The sequence below is a fragment of the Uloborus diversus genome, chromosome 4 (assembly GCF_026930045.1).
Source record: "Uloborus diversus isolate 005 chromosome 4, Udiv.v.3.1, whole genome shotgun sequence".
In the NCBI taxonomy this organism is placed as follows: Eukaryota; Metazoa; Arthropoda; class Arachnida; order Araneae; family Uloboridae; genus Uloborus; species Uloborus diversus.
Window position 1 is genome coordinate 85742335 of NC_072734.1, and position 12651 is coordinate 85754985.

Genomic DNA, 12651 nt, shown 5'->3' on the forward strand with positions numbered 1-12651 from the left:
TGTTTTTTAAAGGGACATATCTACACATCTATACCTTGTCTGTCCTGAGGTGAAGTACTATGGCACGTCCTAAAAATTAAATTCTTCGTTCGAATGGAAAATATATGATTACTATGCTACTAAAGGTAAAAGCTCAAAAGTGTCCCAAGTATGGGCACTTTACTGTAGTGGATATAAAAAGCAATTTGTTGGAACCATTTTTCTTCTTTTTGATAAAAGATTTTTCAACTTTACTTTTGAACCATTGAATCAGCCAGCTTTAAGTCAATTGGCAATCTCCTGTGCATCGCTTTGCTTCATCTACTTTAAATAAATTACAGTTACATTTTTTATTTTAACGTTCAAGTCACTATACCTTTTCTCAATCGTTAACCAACGAGTTTTCTCGATTTCTGTTCGGTCATTGGATTGTTTTCTTATTTCTTTACTTTTTACAGATATGAATTTAAAGTTGAAAGTAATATTTGGATAAACGTATAACAGTGCTTTTGAGCTTTTGTTAAAAAAAAGGAAAACCATGTCAAATGTTATAGTGTTCATCAATATAGCTCATCAATCAAATGTGTTAGTGTTTTCATGAGATGCGTGTTAATGTTTTTACGTGGTGTGATGGTGTTTTTATGTTCATGTATTAGATCACAAACATGTCCTTAAACAAAAAAAAAAAAAAATGCGTTAGAAGGAAAATATTATAAATTTCTAATTACATTATTTTGTGTATGAAATTTCAAAGTTTTCTAATTTTTCTTAGAGAAAATTAACCTTTTAGGAAAACACTCCGAACGAAACTTTTTTTCCAAAAAAATCTGTTTTGTCCGATCATTTCCATCTCCAGACAGAACCAGAAAAAACTAAGAAACTTTGCGACTACTTTTTTCAAAACTGATATTTCTTGACATTAGTTGTCCTTACACCTATGCACAGAATCAATAATCAATATCGCAAATATATATGAAAATTTATTCAAGCATTATTTAAAAAACTAATTCATGACACTGCTTTTGCTTTTCAGGCATGGTTGCGGCAAAACTCCACCATATCGGGCATTTTCTTCACAAACGTCTTAGCGAGAGACCGAATAAAACTCCTTGGAGGATCCTCATCAACCCTTGGACGGTGTGCGTGTTCCTGGCCCTCTTCTACGTCGGCATTCCTATCTGGTTCTATCTCTGTCCTTGGTTGCGAAGGGGTGCTGTCTTTCTGCACTTCGCAGATTGGCCTTTCCAGGTAAGAAAAATGACGAGGAAAATGATCGATTACATCATCTCCCTTAAAACAATTGGGATCAGAAACTAATTAGCATTATTTCGTATCGGACCCCATCGGTATACCAATTTTTATTCGAATCATTGAATTACTTTTCAGGAAACAGTCGAGCCCGTTTAAAGTATGGTCGAAGGGATGAAATGAAATATTCATTATAGCCGTAATCTTTATACACAAATAGCTACTTCTGTATTTAAGTATGTCCGGGGTAAACTTCAAAACTACTGAACAGATTTTAACCACTTTTTCACCACAGATAGCTACATTATCAGGAAGCAACATAGGCTACAATTTATTTCTAAAACACTTAGTTTAAAAAAGTTATGTTGAAAAACAGTAAATTTCATATAATTTCCCCTATTGAATGATTAAATATAAAACCCATTGTTGCAAAAATTCGTTGCCTTACAACAACAATATTAAGAGTAATCATAATGAAAATTTTGAATCAAAGCTTCTTCGGAGTAAACATGAATTTAAAGTCATTTAAATACCTCGAAACTCTATTTTTTGCACACTTAGGGAAACATAGTAGAGAGCTTTTTTTTTTTTTTTTTTTTTTTTTTTGAGCAATCACGATTGCTTATTGCTTTCATTTGACTGTTTTTGCCGTCCTATCATTTTATTTTTACACCGCCATCTTCCGCACCATCACCGTCGACCGGCTCCTCACGATGCTGCTCCTATAGCGAAAGCCGTGTCCAGGTTGCATCCATGTCCTACACACACGCGCATACATATACAACTACACACACACACGCACGCACACACACACACATACACGCACACCTACACATACCTACACAAACACATACACACAACTACCCACACATTCATGCCTGGACACAGACACAAACACATATGCCTACACACACATACACATACCCCCCTCACACACACACAACTACCCACAGACTTATGCCAGCACACAGACACAAACACACATGCCTACACATACATACACATCACATACATATACCCCTACACACAAACACACATGCCTACACATACATGCACAACACATACATATACCCCTACACACAAACACACATACCTCCCCCCCCACGCCTACATACACACACTCGTAATTGCGAAAACCATAATTTGAATTCAAGATGTCAAAATTCATTTTTTTTGTGTGTGCACTATTTAATTAAATAAATAAAGAACACGGTTTTTCTAGTGATCCTTGTTTTTGTTAGTTCATATTTTGGAAATTCTTCAAATTTTTATATGCTTAAATGTCGTACTTTCGTTTCTAACTAAATACTATTTCGTTCATTATACTTATTGCTATTTTACTTTTCTGGGTAAGGTAGAAGCTCGATTTTTGATCTTGTCAAAGTGGTGTGTTTTGAGTTCTTTCAGTTAAAACAGAAAACGAAAGAAAGTAGCGGTTGTTTCTCACAATTATTACTGACCCAGGCAACACCGGGTGATTTTGCTAATTTCAATATAAAAGGTTCAAATAAAACAGAGTAAAACGTGAAGGGGAATGGAAGGTATTACGTCATAGCCATAAATTCTCTATGTACGACAATAAACGGACTAGACTGTTTATCTTTCTGGCTTAACAAGAAAAGCAATCGATTATGAACCTAGCTCTAAAAACTGATCAACACCCGTTCCCATCGAGGTCCATTTGCATATTGAATTTCGTTTGAATAATCGTTTTACTTTTATAGTGAGACTGAGCACAAAACATGTGTGTAACAAAAGGCACAAAACATTCATGTAAGCAGCATGCAGGCTTACATGGACAGAAAGTTCTCAAAAATGGTCAAAATGTGTTTAGTACCCCCTTAACCCAGGAAATAAAACCATCAAATTTTGAGTTTTTTTACAGAACCAATATTGTTTTCCCGCATGCGTTGGATATTGCAAAGAGGATTCGTATTGCATACGTTCGGTGGAGCTTTTTATATGAAAGAGATTCTTTTTTCTGCAATAAGTGATCATTTTCCAACATAAGAAACAATAATTACTGAAGAAAAAGTTAAACTACAAATTAAAAGTCAGGTAATTGCAATGGGGTCGTTTCCATCAGTCAAAAGTACTACTTTTTGTCCCTGAAATTGATAGAATAAGCAAAAAATAAAATAAAATAAAATAAATAAATAAATAACATGGACCCAGAAAATACTTTCATTTTCCTAACAGTTATTTTTCAATTAATTTTTTTAAATGTCCGATTTTTCAAACAAGGCGTGGTCTTTATGACGTCACGAATGATGCACTTTGGCGCATCTTTCTGCCGCGTTTCCATTTTATGATAATCAAGAAGCGAAATAAATATTGCTCTCTTCGCTTGCTATCAACCATATCGTTGCCAAAACACGTGAGCAAAGATGCGAATTAAATGTTTTGCTCTGTGAATGGCAACATAGAATGACATTTCATCTTTTGTGATGTCATCGGCAGAAGCGTAAAAAATAAAAGCGCACCGGTTAAAATAATTTTTCAAAAATATTAAATTTAGTCAAATTATTTTAAAAATGGTCATATCCTATGTTTTTAAGCATGCTCTTTCAGAAAAAAATACTTTTAAAATTTTGGAAACGACGCCATTACCTAGCTTTTTTTGCGGACAGTTCAATTAGAGAATTCATATGTGATACAAGGTACAAATTTGTATTGGAAGTTGTAAGCACAAGTATAAGAAATACGAGAAAAATCTCAATCCTTCCACCTTCAGGAGAGTAAAATTGAGATATAATTGCTGTTGAGAAGAGTTCACTGGAAATTCGAAGTCTTTTATATTGAGTTTGCTTGAATGTGAGCTGCTGTTCCAAAAAGGTTTGCGCCTTTATGAAGAAAACTAGTGGGACACGGCCAATAGAGAAAAAGAATTCTTAACTCCTATTTAACATCGTATTCGAAATAGTGAGGCCCACACGCAAGGAGAGCTGAGAAAAGAAAGGAAACAGTATTATGGCAAATAAAGGGTGTTGGAAAATTTTAGAAAAGGAAGAGATAAAAGACAGAGAGTAGTGATCAACACTTGAAGTGCTCGGAGAAAAGTAGTAAAGTTTTATTGGAGTAGAATCTAGGACAAAGGAATTCTGCGTAGGATAGAATCTTGGAACCAGACTGACGATTCATTTTACGCTTCAAACTCCTTTAGTGCCGGTAATTCTAGCGGAAGCATAGAGAAATAAAGTGCATTGTGAACGCTTACAGATCTTCCAGTGATGTGACGTAACTTACACTAAAACAAAAAATAAATAAACAAATAAAGAAATAAAAGATAATAGTAAAAACGGGAACTTGCTTGTCAAATTTAAGTTTTTGTAATAGGATTGCAACCAGGTTTTGATTTTTTTTCCTTAACACGTTCAATTCTTTTTTTTCTTTTCGAATTTCTATGCCCTACAGTTGATTGCTTCGGGTTTCTGAAAGCTATAATTTTGTATAATTATGCAAAAAGAACACTAATGAATCGTAATATTGTTTCAAAAGTTTTTCAGAAAATAAATTTACCATGCAGACAGAAATGAGCTCGATTTTAATGTTGAATAAAAGCTACTGCTTTTTAAACTGTAATACCAGAAAAGCAAACTATTTGCTTTAAGTCAAACAAAATGAAAGTAAAAACCAGATTCGAATGAATGCAATTGAAAGCTTTCATATACGATTTAAAGAACAGTCATTAAGGATTCAAGCATCTAAGCATTTAATGTTAAATATTACTGTAAAAATATACAGAAAAAAAAACACATGCTGAATGAATTACATTCTTTAGTTAAACATAATTTAAGGAATTATTATTCATAATTACTGCATCAGAATGTTTAAAGTCAAATAACAAAATAATAATGCGCACAAAATATCCAATCCGAAGAAAATTTCATAAAAAAAAGAAAATGAGGCAGTAAATAAATTTAAAAAAAAAAGGACCAATAAGATGCAAAAATATTTTTTTGTCCGGAGGGAAATAAATAAGTTAAACGGAAAAATATACACTGTATTTGTATACACGAATACGAACAGATCATGATACTTATTTTCATTATCTCACAAGTATGAATCAAATCGATCTGCAGCCAAGGCGACGTAAATAAACAATTTCGATAGCCCCCCCCCACAAGTATAAATGAATATTTGGGGGGAGGGGGATCTCACAAAGAAAAAAAAATTGAGCCCCGTAAAGTGAACAAAATGAGACAAAGAGACGTTTTAAGAATAAAATTAAGGGCGCAATTTATTTTAACATTTCGCTTCCATTGTTTAGGGACTGCCCATAAATAGCATCACACTTTTGTTTTCAACAAATGAGACCCACTTTCTCTCTTTTTTCCACAAGCTGTCTTACTTCACCTTTCTCCCTCCCCTCCCCTTATCACATGTGGCGTCGTTTTTCATAAGCATTTTGCAATTTTAAAAAGTGTGACGTAACACTTCTTGTTACACCCTCCCTTCCTCTTGTCACATTCTGTCACAATTTCTCGAACCCCCATCATTCCTCGAAGCGTAACATCATTTGTGGATGACCCCTTACTTCAATTTCAGAAATACTTCATTTATAGATATAGCAACATTTGTGCAGCAATAGTAGCAATAGGAAGTTTTCTTTTTAATGCCTATTTTCTGTTGAAAGAGATTCCACAACTGGAGAGCATTTGCAGTATATTTCCTGCATTGAAGATGTTACATAATCGTATTAAATGCGCATTTTCCCGAGCAGAGCAAACAATACGAATGACATGTTGGATTAAGTAAAAAATAAAACTTCCTGGTGTGTCACTCATTTATTTACTTAATGAATGCTTCTTTTTCCTAGCAAGACTCATTACGAGCATTTCTTTCGATCAAAATAAACGATGAAAATAAATATCAAACTTCATTATAAAGATTTGTTGAAAATAACTTTTTATTCTCTTAGATTAAAACTGATGTTTGTGAACAATATTTTGAGTTAATAGAAAATTAATTAGAGTAAAAAAATTCAAAACTACTGTTTCGACGTAATTCTTTTCCAAAAACACATTAAAACTTCATTAGAGTTATGTTATTCAAATTTCATTTTTAAATATTACTGATAGGCCAGTGCTAATAATGTTTGAGACCAAAAAAATAAATAAATAAATAAATAAATAAAATTAGAACAAGATGAAACCCATTGGAAAAGTAAAAAAGATAATAAAATTAATAGGAAAAATAATTTACGGGCGATCTTAGGGAAAGGGGGAGGAGGGGGTGGTGGTAAGGGTTGAAAACGGTTTATCATGATTTCCGGCAAAACTACGAGTCCTATCGAAAAAAAGTAAATGACAAAGTTGTTGGTACTACAACTTCTGTATTTGCACTTTTTTTACATGACTTCAAAATTTTTGCGAAAAATTCAAAAAACCGACTCTTGGTTTCCCCCCCCCCCCACAAAAAACAGCTAATTTTCACGAAACTTCGTGAAAAGTTACCTTTTTATGCCTCAAATACACTGCTTTTTTTTTTAATTTAAGATATTTATGTTTTCCTCTTTTTTTGATTTAATATTAAAAGAGCATCATAATTTTCAATCAAAAAATCTCACGTCAAAATATCTGTTTTTTTTTTTTTTTAAATCGGAGCATGGTTTTTTTTCTGTTGAAATCTCTACTTTCGGATTTTATAACAAAATATACACAACAGTATGGAAAAAGTTCGCAAAAAATGAAAAATAACCAAAAGGTTCGAATTTGTAAAAAAAAAAAAAAAATCATCGTTACGTAAGATTTTAAGCTTTTTACTAAAATTTACACTTAAATTATTTAAAAAAATGTAAGTTTTGCTAAATTAAAAAATGACAAATGTTTAATTTCTAAATTAAAAAATTGAAAATTCATGGAACATAGAGATTGCAAAAAACACGCGAAAATAGTTGTAAAAAGTCGACATACAACCAGAATGATAATGGGCTTTTTCTGCAACTATATCAGGCACATTTCTGAAACGAGCTATAATGTTTTTATCGAAATCATTCTGTGTGTTTTGTTTTTGAGCATACTGTAATATATTATCTCTTGTATTGTTATTTTGAACCGGTTGTATTTTTTCTTTTGAAATATTATTAAAAAAAAAAAAAAAAACCATGAGAGTGGAAATTAAATGTGAGAGTGTGTATTTATTTATTTTCCTTCATTTGATTTTCTCTGTCATTAAGTACGAAACGTAGCTATTGACTTTAACGAAATCCTGTTCTATTTTTAAAAAAAACATTTTACCATTTTCTAAGGTATCGGCACTGGCCTATAAGTAAAATTTTGTTTATTGAATTTATTTTTTCTTTTGTGCTCAAAAACATAACATAAATCCAATTTTAAACGACTTGCAATTGAAAAGTTGGATAGAATACCCAAAGCAAACTCAAAGTAATTCAGATCTTGCTTTGTTTTTGGAGGAAATTCTTAATATTCTGCAAAATCGAAGGGAAAAAATCAACCGCTTTCAAAAATCGAAACATTTTTTCCATGACAGTATTTTTATTGAACTTCCGTTTTTAATTGCACTTTAATTTTGATTTAAACGTAGCATATTGAATTTAATTTTTCTTTCGTTTTTTTTTTCAAAAATACATTTTTATTTCAATAAATAGGCAAGGTTATGATCATGTTATTTTCAAAGAAGTTTTCATTTAATTTTGTTTGCAGAAAGTAGTAATATCATACTACCAAGTGATAGAATTTTGGCAATGTCTTACATACTATTTGATTCAGTTCCCCTGTTTTTGATGACATTAACATTATGCAATGATTTCACTAATCAGTGACTTTACTAAACAGCAATTTCAACGCTGTTTTAACCAGATGACTATTTAAAGAAGTTGACTACAAACGAAACGCTACAAAATGCTATTGCGTCGACGCTACTTATAGCATCACTTAAAACTATTCACAATAACGAGCAATTACACTAAGTAATTAGCAAAATGTACACTAATTTACTAACTCATGTTGAGGCTAACACTGAGGAAAGTCGCTTAAAACTTGTCGATTTATTTTGTCTCCTGGCATTGTCCCTTGAGAGTGATAAATTCTGTAAAAGTTGTTTCTTTGTCAGCTCAGTGATAATGTTGGAAAAACAACATAGAACATACTGTCGAAGTTCCTTACAGTCAAACGCTATTTAAACCGCATCTGCTCCGCCATAGCTCTTCCCACCTCATTTTTATACTTCACACCCTGAAATTACAGACAACAATCTAGGAAAGAGCTAGGAAGGTTTAAGAGTAGCTTCGTCTTTTTTGAAAATGCTTAGTTTTCGTGTCATCCAATGTCGGAAAGTTGTCAACTTGGAGTCTAATTTTGTTTTCTGGTACTATTGTATACAATTTTTCAACACAAATAGACGAATTCTGTAAAAGTTGTTTTTCCTCAACCTCCGTACAAATGTAAGAAACACAACCTATCCTCTTTACAGTAACGTACAAAGTATTCAAGCCCACATTCCGGGCTTCTTGATGCAGTCTGCGCATAATTATAATGAATAAAAGTTTTTTTTTTTTTAAATGATGGGATGCGTATTAAATTATCGTTGTTTGCAAACCTAGCCAGAGCCAGGAAACAATTCTTTCATACGGCACCACAACTGTCGAATTTCCATTACCACTTGAAAACTTAGACGTCGTTTCCCATGCGAGGGCACCCTGGGCTCATGCTATAAGAAATTACAGTTCGAATATAATTTAACCTAGAGAATCCAACCCAAATAGATTTTCAAGGAATCTTCAATTTATAAGCAACATATTCATACGATATGGATGCTGACGTTTTTCTGTAAATAGAAAATCTGTCAACTGGAGCCCGGATTGAACTTGCGAACTTGGACGTAAAAAACAACGCCGAACCACTAAGCTGGATTGGCAGCGTGAGAAATATCATTTTATATTTAAAAAAAAGAAAAATATCGCTGTTTCATTCTTCTCCATCTCATCTGGTAAACTATTACAAAATATATCATAATAACATATCCATGCACACCGACGCCCACAACTGATATTCCATTTTTCCTAAATAAAACATATAAACAATTAGTACTATTTCATATTTATTTCTTCGCATATAAATCAAATATTCATAAGAAAAGAAAAAGCATTGTACATTTTCATCCTTTTAGCATTTTATCGTTCGTCTTCAATATTATCGTAATGCATGCGAATTGTAAAACTTTCTTTTGCGATCGATTCGAGCCAGGCCGGCATTCTTTCACAATGCGAGCCCGGAGAACATTTATTCCAAAATTTATCCCATTTCTTGCTTTCATTCAAGCTATGTATGCAAATGACAAAAGCTTGTGTCAAAAAATATGTATATATGTCTCATTCTACTTCAGTATTTTGAAGAAGTAAAATCGAATCGACTCATTCAATAGGAAAGTTTTTGAATAAATTAGAAATATTCTTTGTAACATTTCGGATTTCGGCATTTTTTAGAAATAAAGAATGAGTTTCATAGGTTGGTAAAAAATCACATATTGCTTATTTTTGAACACTATGTGCTCCATGTAATGGAAACAAATATTGTTGAAATTTGTACTGTTCAACGTAACATTGTTAAAGGCTGCTTTTTTAAGTGCTGAGTTTCAAGAAAGCTTTAACCAAATTTTATGAAACTTCTTTCCATAGTTTTCGTAATTACACTAACTGTATGTGTCATTCAGAGCAGAAGTGAATCAAGTCCATTTCGACTTACTTAATCCACTATAGCTCTGAACGTTGTAGATTTTAGAAACGAATTGCTACGTTCGTAAATGAGACACGCAGAGCTAAAGTGGATTAAGTTGAAATGGACTTGATCCAATCTAACTCTGAATGAATGCCTCATATAAAGAGCAATTTTTGGTGAAAGAATGAAAGAGGGGTTTGGTGTTTCAACTTAACAAAAATCTGCGCGAAAATGAAGATGTTGGTAATTGTGCGAATTTCATATGACGAGAACGAAAGTTCAATACGTATATGTGTAAAGTTGTAAAATTTGGTGAGGTTTAAATTTTCGTGATTACGACAAGCTCAAGAAAATCGCAAAAATTTAAAATTTTCAAAAATAAGTGTTTTTACTGTATGTAACATTATTTTTGATCGCATTTAGGTTTTTTTTTTGGCACTTAATGTTTGCTTATCCCTCCTTGATTTTATACCTTTTTTCACAAATAACAAAAAAAAAATATTTTTTTTTAATCTTAAGTCCACAAAATCAAATAAATTCGAATTCTTGAGTGATAAAAGTTTAATGGGGAAATATTTTCAATTTAGTGACCTATGACCCAATCACCTCTTTCTAAATAATGCCTCCAGTCAATAATTAGAACAGTGAAAGGAAAAGAGCTTTGTTGCTTGAAAGAAATTTACAAAGCATTACCTCACGTATCATTTATCTTACTTTTAAAAAGCAATGCAAACTGTTTTCCTAACTTAATATGATGGTGAAAAAATGATGTAGCGCGTAATGGCGATTCGAAGACAAAGGGAGTAAAAAACTTCTCTAAATGACTTGAAGAAAATGTATTGAACTATTTGAATGTTAAAAGCAAAGTGCGATAGCCATTAACACAACTAATGGACACCGAATGTCTGAAAATGGAAATAAGGTAAAACATTTTAACTCCCAACACAAAGCCATTACTGAATAAATTTTTATTTATCTTGGTAAAATGTAACTTAGATCCTTAAAAGAAAAATTAATAAATAACTCAAAAATATTGATAGAAAGTGAGAGCTTCTTTTAAAATTAATAAAAGTCAGCCTTCCGTATTTAATTTTTCGTTGAAAAATATGAAATTGACAAGTATTTATAGTGAACATTTTTAAACAAGTGTTTCACAAAGTACTTGCTTTATTTGCATAGGAGTTCACCTCTTGTATTTTTTTTCAATTTTACTTTAATTTTAACATGTTAAATAGTATTCAGACAATTGTACTCAGCGCTTTATACTACACTTGTACATGTAGATTAAGAAGTAGTAATACTTTGTGTATGTAGTATATGTAGGTAAAAGAGAAAAAAAATAGCGTTATAAAATTATCGTCTACAGGCTGAAAAAGCATAATAGATGTTCCAAATAATTTAATTGAAACTTTTCCCGGTTTTCTTTTCGTTTGGATATACTACATTTTTTTTCCTTATCAGTACACTGTAACTTAAAATGCAGTGATAATCTTTTACGTAAATTCAAATACAAAATCCATTTTCAAATCAAAGTCTCGAATGAAAATTATTTATTCTTGAAAAAAAAATCAAAAACAAACAAGATTAAAGAAAACTTCTGATTATGAATAGGACTTTGAGCTTACGAATAGTACTTGGAAAGTCGTTTCACCTTTTTGAAGTTTTAAATAATCGTGTGTCAAGAATATTTCACTAAATATAATTGCTATAGCTGGAGGACTGTATTAAAAGTTAGATTTTGTAATTTTTACGAAACTTGATCTTTTGGCAAAAGTTTCGTAAATTTTAATTCCTAACGTAATTTAACGATTTTTATTCCAATTGGAACTATTCGCTTATCTCTAACGTTTCAGAAATTAGCAATTGAACCAAGATTAGGGGAAATAATCTCCATTGAAAAATAATTCCAGCACAAAAAATTTGAAATTAGTATGCGATCAATAATCACCGAGATATGAAACGCAGCGTTTTGTGACTCACACCACTTTTCACTCGCCGTCAATAACACCTTTGGGGGGGGGGGATATAGCGGTTAACAAGTGTTTGAAATTATATGTGTATATAGAGTGTGGGTTTTCAAATTATTCGAGGTTTTGTTTAATGTTTTTGCATATCACGGCATAACGTTTGCAATTATTTTTGAATAGCAATGAAAAATATAAATACTTCGTTTTTCTTACTTTGACGACCTGTCATTTTTCTGAAAGGGCGATAAGTTCCAATCCCCTCTTCTGTATGGTTCCTTAAAAATTTAAACTAAAATATCTCCTTGAGTTTTGGTCGCACAAATGTCAAGTTTTCTGCGTCAGTAATAGTTTTCAATGGAGATTATTTCTCTAAATATTAGTTAGAAGACCTAGAGCCCGTATAAAAAGTTAAATTTTGTATTTTTTGACTCATTTTTATTTTTGCTTCAAACTTACAACATCTTAACTCTGCATCTGATTTTGAACATTTTTGCAATTGGAGGTATACATTTAGGACAAACGGTTGCGGAAATAAAGGTCTTTCAGGTTAAAAAAGAACACCTTGTATAACAACCATCCAACTATGAATGGTATAATGTTGAAAAAAAGTTGAGGCACGACCACTTTCAGACTACTCTTTACATACTATGTATAAATACGATTTCTGTCTTCCACGTTCATATTCGGATAAACGAGACCGACTGTACGTGATTTTTTTCTCAAAAAAACGATTCGAAACAAAAGCAACGAACAAAGTGTTTCTACATTTTGTTAGCCTG

General features: G+C 32.0%; 1 protein-coding gene across 1 annotated transcript in view; it reads left to right on the forward strand.

Moving 5' to 3' along the window:
• Window positions 1-1014: 1014 nt before the first annotated feature.
• Window positions 1015-12651, forward strand: part of LOC129220684 (lysophosphatidylserine lipase ABHD12-like) — a 61312-nt gene continuing 49675 nt past the window's right edge. The window contains exon 1 of the mRNA XM_054855114.1: window positions 1015-1227. Within this exon, the coding sequence (XP_054711089.1) occupies window positions 1015-1227 (213 nt within the window). The remainder of the gene's footprint in view (window positions 1228-12651) is intronic.